Raw genomic sequence first — 7965 nt, 5'->3', positions numbered from 1 at the left:
TAGCTACTCTGAGTCTTTTGACAGGTGAATTTAGGCCATTCACATTTAAGGTGATTATAGATATATGTGGTTTACTTATGTCCATTCTTATTTTTCTTTTGAGTTTATTTTAAGTTGTTGAATCTTTGCCCATTTGTTTCTATGTCACCTACTGTGTGGATAAGTTTCTGTGGTGAATTCCTCACTGATTATTCTTGTGTTTTCTGTAAATCTCTGTTCCCTGTTCCGTTTTGTGGTTACCATGTGTGTAATAACTAGCATTGTGTGTCTATAAAAGTATTTTTAAAGTTGATCTTGATTAACAAATATTTGATAGGGCTTCCTTGTCTTTTAATTCCATTCCCTATTTGCTTGTTGTTCTTTAGTCTACTGCTATTCACCTCACTGAGACTGTGTATTCCTCCTTTCCTGTAGGACTCCATTTGGTATTTCTTATAAGGTGGGGTTGATTGTGGAAAATTACTTTAATTTTTGAATATTTGAGGAAGACTTTATTTCTCCCTCATACATGAAGAATAATTTTGCAGGATACAAAATTTGTGGCTGGAATTCCCTCTCCTTTAATGCCTTGAATATATCACTCCACTATCTCCTTGTCTCTAGGGCTTGTGAAGAAAAATATGATGAGAGTCTGATATTTCTCCCTTTGTATGTCATTCTTTCCTTTCCCTAGTACCCTGCAATTTTTTCTCCTTGTCATTGAATTTTGATAATTTTACAATAATGTGTGTTGGTGTTGGACATTTTGGATTTGCAAACCTGGGTGATTGATCTGCCTCCAAAAATAAGTATGTTCTGAGGATTGCCTACGTAAGAGAAATTTTCATCTAAAATTTCTCTGAAAATTACATGTAGAACTTTGACCTAGTCTACCTCCTCAGGTATTCCTATAACTCATATATTTGACCTTTTTATGGACTCTGCAATTTCACAGAGAGTAGCTTCACTCTTTGTAAACCTTTTTCTCAACTTTGAATTGAAAGAGTGGGCTAATTGTGTTTTCAAGATTGCAAATTCTTTCAGCTGCATGTGTGAATATATTTCCTAAGCCTTCTACCTGAGTTTGAACTGCACTAAAGGTGTCTTTCAGTCCTTGGAGTTCAATCATAAAAGGTGGAACTATGATAACAGATCTACCTGAGACTTTGGATGGTTTCACCTAAAATATATGGACTCAGTTTCACTCTGATTGTTGGCAAGTCCAACTTCAATCAGACACAAATAGATGTGAAAGTCTCTCAGAAAAGCCCACATTTGGGGATTCCATCACTACCTGATTAAGCAACAATGAGGTATTTTTAATTTCTAGTATGTAATCTGTTAGAAAGTGTACCTCTACTGCTGGTTTTGGCTATTAAACTACTTTGATGTTCAAGAAGGGGTGAGAGGATGTTTGGACATAAGGTCTGATTAAAACTGGTGGAAGAATGCAATTCATCAACCCCCAATGACATTAAGACTCATCTAGCCCATGCTGGATTTAGAATTGTATTAACTCCCCAGCTGATCAGAGACGATCTGAGAAAAAGAAACAAAACAAAACAAAACACCGCAATGAATAGTCTTTTGCCATTGAAGATGACAGATCTAAAAAAAAAAGTACCACAATTATACCAATAATAACTGTGACAAAACCATTTTCAACTGAAAGACTTTATTCACCAAAAACTACAATCATTCAAGAATACCTTTTTGTACATGTCTTTCCTCCTGCCATAGAGACAAAAATTCTGTTTTGTTTTTTCTTTTTTTGCCTCCAGGATTATCAGTGGGGCTCAGTGCCTGCACTATTGATCCTTGAGGTCATTGTTTTCCAAAGCTGTTGCTACTGTTCTTTTTGTTATTGGATAAGATAGAAATTAGGAGGGGAAGAGAAGACAGAGGGGGAGAGAAAGACAGACAGCTGCACACCTGCTTCACCAACTTTGAAGTGATGCCCCTCAGGTGGGGAGCCAGAGACTTGAACAGGGATCCTTGTGCACTGCACAATGAGCGCTTAACCTGGCGCACTATCGCCCGGCTCACCAGCCACAGAATACCTCATACAGCTCACGCTCAGAACAACTCTTCTGACAACAGCGGTCCATAAGATTCCAAGGGACCCTCTTTTGTCGGACATGTTTCTCTAAGCCTGGACTTTTCAGTTGGGGTGGAATGTGGCTGCCTTCTTCAAGATAGTGTTGTGCATCTGCAGCAATTTCCTGAACATCTTCAGAAGTAAGACTGGAATCCTTGAACACAGCTTGTCCCAGCTCCTCCGGCAAGGGCTGCATCTCAGTTGGCTCCAACTTCAGCTCTAAGGTTTCTGCATCTTCAGTGATGGCATGTGATATGGAAGAAGAGAGCAGAGAATACATTCATTCCAAGAGACTCAGAAAGAACGTAACTACACAAATACAGAAAGGCCCCACTGCCTCCACACATTTATACATCAAGGCAGAATCCTCTGGCGCACTGACATCTACACCCCTAACTGATGGCAGGTGTGGAGCTCAGAGCCTGACTTCCTGGATATGGATTTGCTCACTGCCCTTGCTCTGAACCTGTCATCTTTGCTCTTGTCACAAGAATGCTTTCCTGAGATCACTCTGGACTGCCTGCCCTTGTGGAAGCCAGATTTTCATCAAACACAACAACTGGACCCCAGAAGAGTTACCCTTATCTGAACAGTTCTCTTCCATGTAAAAACACCTCACTGGGTGTTTACTCATTAGTAAGTAAAAATACTAGGGTGAGACCTTGCTTTTTCTCTTTGGATTATTTCATTCCATTTCTGGTGGTTCACTTCCTAACAAATTCCCAAAACTAGATATAGACCACATCCCATGAGATAGGGCATATGTACATATGCATCCATAAACTAGCGCAAATATATACCTGAAAGCAAAAGCGTCTGGTCCATACTCCCAGAGGGATAAAGAATAGGAAAATATCAGGGGAGGGAATGGGATATGGAGTTCTGGTGATGGGAATAGTGTGGAATTGTACCACTCTTATCCTATGGTTTTTGTCAGTGTTTCCTTTCTATAAATAAAAATTGAAAAAAATTACAAGAAGAAGAAAAAAGAAAATAAAAAACACCTTCTGAGTTATAAGAGAAAACATTACTTCTTATGATATATATATAAACTCAGTGCACAGCCAGAGAGATGCGATAATAGTCATAATAAGGAGACTTTCCTACCTAAAGCTCCCAAATCCCAGTTCAGTTCCTCTCACCAACATAGTGAGCTGATCAGTGCAGGAGAAAGACAGACAGACAAGCAGACACACACGCAGAAACACACACACAAAGAGAGAGAGAGAGAGAGAGCATAAAACAGATGGGAATCTATTGAGTTATTAGTGCTATCTGGAGACCTGCTACTCTAAGATACACAGGCAAAGGTAGAATGTCCATCTTCCCTGATGTAGTAGGCAGGAAATACCAAGTGTGGAACCCCTCCAACATCTATTGCAAAACTTTCCTCCCACAGAGTGTCTGATCCAAATTGATAGCATTTTCCTTTAAGGCAGAAAATGGATGACAAGATCATGAACCAAAATGCCACCAGCACGAGAGTATATCTGAAGTATCTGCTGTGGTGATGTCTGTAGATTAACGTACTCTATGAAGTTTCTGCAGTATTAGGGATCCCTGAGAAAGGAACCTGCCTGTTCATCAGCATCTCCATTTGGGCAAACATGGGGGTTGGGATTTGGGCTGGGTACCCTCAGAAACCAGCTGAAGCCTTCCTTCTCTACACTCACTTATGTCAGTCCACCAGTGCACTTGGTGTTTCCAGGCCTCCTGTGCTGACAGGAGGGGAGAGCAGTAAAGAGACAACATGTTTCTGAGACTCAAGAATCTCTGTCATGTGAACTCTCTCTTAACTTCACCTGTGTATATGGCATAGATGTTGAGAACTTTAGCAACAAAGAGACAGACTGGAAGGGAGCAGAAGGGTAAGAAATAAGAGAAAAAGAAGGGAATAAAACAAAAGGAAATCAGGTGAAAGTAAGAAAGGAAGGAGGGAAGCTAGGAAGGAAGGTAGATAAAGAGGAAGGGAGGGAGGGAGGGGGAAGGAAAGGAGAAAGGTAGGTAGGCAAGGGGAGGCATGAAAGAAGGAAGGGAGGGAGGGATGAGGAGAAAAGGAAGATTGGAGGGAGAGAGGAGATAAGAAAGGGGGGATGGAGAAGGAAAGAAACAGAAACAGAAACAGAAAGGAAAGAAATGCAATGAAAAGAAAAAGAAAACCAAAGAAAGACTGAAAAAAATAAGTGGAGGAAAGATGAGATTTGCATGGATCAGCTCTTGCTGTTCCACTGTACAAGCAGCAAAGAGCATTTTCAGTCTACAAGAAGATATTTCTGATAAGTTAGAAATCAAAGAATCAGCAGTGTTCTGGGTTTGCCAATGATACCGGCTTATCAAAGAAAAACAGGATCTCAATCTCACCTGTAGCCAGACTAGCTCTTCTGAATTATTGGCAAGATGCAGATTTGTACCTTTAAGCTTTGAATTTTCAGTATGTGGACTTGACAATGATGAGGGAGAAATACTCAGGCCGGATCTTTCCTATGAATACTGCCCCTCTCTCAGGGCTACACTGCCCAGGACAGATAGGACTTCATAGGAACAGGGGTGGAGGAGAGGTGCTTGCTTGTCACCTCAGGTGAGAAATCACAGGCTGACCTGCCCTACTGGGGTGACTGCCTCCAAGAGATGTTCAGAGAAGACTGCTGCTGTTGCCACCAACTCCCCCTGACTATGGTTGGAGATTCAAGGGCTCACATACCACCTGAGAAATTGACAGGACAGGGGAAAGTTCAGAGTGAACAGACCTAGCAGTTAAGCCTGAATATGTACAGCCAAGGGGTTCCCAGGCAGACTAAGTAAATGTCTCTTAGGGTTGGTTGACAGTCAGACAGACACCAGTGAAAAAGCATAGCAGCCAGGACAGGGGAAGGGGGTTGGGGGCAGTGGGAGCTCTCACCTGCAAATGGTCCAGCTTCCCGCTTTGGTCTATGGCCACAGAGGAATATAACGTGTCGAATTAAATCTCGGCCACATAATGTAACCTCTGCACCCTCCTGCATGGGAGGAAGGCACAGGAGCAGCCACACTCCCAGTAGGAGGTAAGAGAGCTGGCACTTCATCATGGACCCGGGTCTCCTGCTCTGGGCAGCTGCCTTGCTGGATGCTGAAGATGATGTGGGCCACTGCTCACCTCTTCTGAGCCAACCTGGAGTTTCTGGCTGCTTTCCAGACAGCCCCTGCCTGCTTTTATATCCATGGGTCACCACCTGGACAGTGGGGTAAGCTCCCCCCACCTTCAACACAGGTGTGCATGGATCCCTGCCTCCAACATCAGCATATTGATTTCACCCTCATCACCTTTCCTCCAGTTGCCCTTCTTTATCTCTGTGTTCTTGTCAGATCAAGCTGCCCCTTTGCTTGTCCTAGGCCTTCTTTGATAGCTTATGCAGAGTTACTCAAGACTTGGGTTCTTTGCTTTGTTCTAATGCAAAGAAAGTTCATGCTACTCACTAATGGAACAGAAATGTAATCAAAGGCCACCTTCCCACAACTCAAACCCTGCTAGCACAAATGATTGATGTGTATTCATCAAAGTCATATCATGATTCACTAATTACGGGAGTGTCTTGGATATCCATTTATTAAACTCTAGTCAGAAAGTTCTTGAGAAGAGCAGGAGAAGTGTTGTGTTGGAATATAAAATAGGGTGAAACATTACAATTCTCTAGCAAATCTTTGGCATGGGTGAAAGTGTTCAAGAAAGATAGTGCACTTTCTCCACTGTATTTCCTTATGTTCCAAAGGGATAGTTTGGTTATATATTTCGACTTTGAAATGTTTTACTAGACATATGTTCTGTCTGTCAAGAGTTAGATCACACTCACTACAGTGCACACACGTAACAAAAGCTGCCAACCAGGAACACAGAGAATCAAAAGACGGAAAAGAAATGAGCAGTACAGAATTGCAGAAAGATTCGTTTTTCCCTTTAAGACATTTTAAGTTATGAATATGACAGTGGGGAGCCAGGCTGTAGCGCAGTGAGTTAAGCACACATGGTGCAAAGAGCAAGGACCGGAGTAAGGATCCAGGTTCAAGCCCCCAGCTCCCCACCTGCAGGGGAGTCGCTTCACAGGCAGTGAAGCAGGTCTGCTGGTGTCTGTCTTTCTCTCTCCCTCTCTGTCTTCCCCTCCTCTCTCCATTTCTCTCTGTCCTGTCCAACAACGACAACATCAATAATAACTACAACAATAAAGCAACAAAGACAACAAAATGGAATAAATAAATAAATAAATAAATATAAAAACTTAAAATAAAATAAAGTGAATATGACAGTGGAGCTAGAGAGAAGTGATAGCAGCTGTTAGACACAGGAGGGGCAATGATGGAGTCCCGTGCCTCACACACAAGTTCTGCTCTCTGTCACTGAGCAAGCCCAAGGGTGTTTTATCTCTAGTATATGCTAGTGCATGTCCAGTTAGTTACTAAGTTATTTTAAAATTTTACATGCCAAACACTGCAGGGATCTGGCTTCTGCATAAGTGAAGGATTGAACCAGGGGTAACACAACTTCAGGCATGAAAGAGAAAGACTGTGTTCATAACACATGCAGTAAAAATGAAGTCACACATTGATCACTCCTTACTCCCGGATCATGTTTTCCTGTGTTTGGAGACAGGGACCCCTAGCACCTACTTTTTGTCTTTTAAAGGTTCCTCACTGTTTCACATCAGATGACCAAGCTGCACCCCCATCCCCAACACGGATTATACATTTGTAAGTGCAAAGGTGTCCATGTTGCCATCCTTTCCTTTGTGGCTCCTAATGTGCTGATACCCTGGATGATATAGGTCCATAGAGCTTGACAATGTTCTCAGCTGCCCCACCTGAGAGCAGGAGGAATGTAAGCTAAATTTGGATGAAAGAACAAGTTCATCGATCATGTTTTCATAAATATGGGTATGGGATAGAATGCTTTTAGTCCCGAGATAACTGATAATGCCAGCAGTGCCTTTGTATCACGTCTCATCTGATAAGCATTAGGAAATTCCTGCAATAACAAACCTCACCAAACTATGGAATGGCAGGAGGTCGTGAGTTTGTTTGAAATTTTACATTAGAAAAAATAGGTTGCTTTGGAGGAAATGTAGCAATTTGGAAGTTTCTGGAAACAACACTTGAGAAAGTAAACAAGAAAAAAAAGTCACGTTCAAATTCAAGAGGCCTCTACCGTTGCTTGTACTAGCAAAACCACCTACAGGTTTTTCTATGCCCTGCTAAATCCTAGAGTGCCCCCTTTCAACCAATCCTGGCTCTGCCCCCAGGTTTTTCTATGCCCCGCTAAATCCTAGATTGCCCCCTTTCAACCAATCCTGGCCCTACACGTCACCCCTGGTTGTCGCCCAATAAAAAGCCCCCTCACCCCTCCCCTCTCTCTCTGGGCTCTCGGCTCTCCCTCTCTGAGGTCTTGCTCCCTGCTCTCCCCCCGTGGTCGGCCATTGCTGGCTGGCTCCACGTGGTCTGAACCAAACCTCCCCCCCCATCCTATAATAAAGATCTGTGTACCCCTTTGCTCTGGACGTCCGCTCTCTTCTCCGCGGTGCAGCCCGACACCAGACCGCCTCAACAACATCTGGCGCCCATCGTGTTCCGTACCCACACCACGCCCGGCCTGAGGTCTCCGAAACCGCCCAGACACAGGTAAGTGGAATCCGCCCGCTTCTGTGGCCCTGCGTTTCCCTCCACCATGGGATTTTTTCCGTTTTATGAGGAGGTGTCCCAGACATTCTATCCTTCTCTCCTGGGACAGGCTTTCGATCTCAGAGACGCTTTAATTTTTGCTACACCATGGGTTCTCATGGCTATATTTACTATTTTCAGGATATGTACAAGGCCTCCTGCCAAAAGGTTAAGTGACCTTGAGGCTGAGATACATGAGTTAAAGG

At 43.1% G+C, this 7965-nt stretch overlaps 1 protein-coding gene across 2 annotated transcripts; it reads right to left on the bottom strand.

The window, feature by feature from the left end:
• Positions 1-1634: 1634 nt before the first annotated feature.
• RLN2 (relaxin 2) lies at positions 1635-5237 on the bottom strand. 2 transcript variants are annotated; one of them, XM_060198917.1, is made up of 2 exons: positions 4977-5237; positions 1635-2326 (listed from the first exon to the last, which is right to left on the bottom strand). In XM_060198917.1, exons 1-2 carry the CDS (start codon positions 5140-5142, stop codon positions 2022-2024), a joined length of 471 nt encoding a protein of 156 aa, XP_060054900.1. In that variant the 5' UTR covers positions 5143-5237; the 3' UTR covers positions 1635-2021. The 2 variants fall into 2 exon arrangements, with proteins under 2 accessions (XP_060054900.1, XP_060054901.1); XM_060198918.1 differs by having other exon boundaries at positions 1635-2311.
• Positions 5238-7965: the final 2728 nt, after the last annotated feature.

This window comes from Erinaceus europaeus, chromosome 10 (genome assembly GCF_950295315.1).
Source record: "Erinaceus europaeus chromosome 10, mEriEur2.1, whole genome shotgun sequence".
Taxonomy (NCBI): domain Eukaryota; kingdom Metazoa; phylum Chordata; class Mammalia; order Eulipotyphla; family Erinaceidae; genus Erinaceus; species Erinaceus europaeus.
This window is presented reverse-complemented; position numbering and strand designations above follow the sequence as displayed.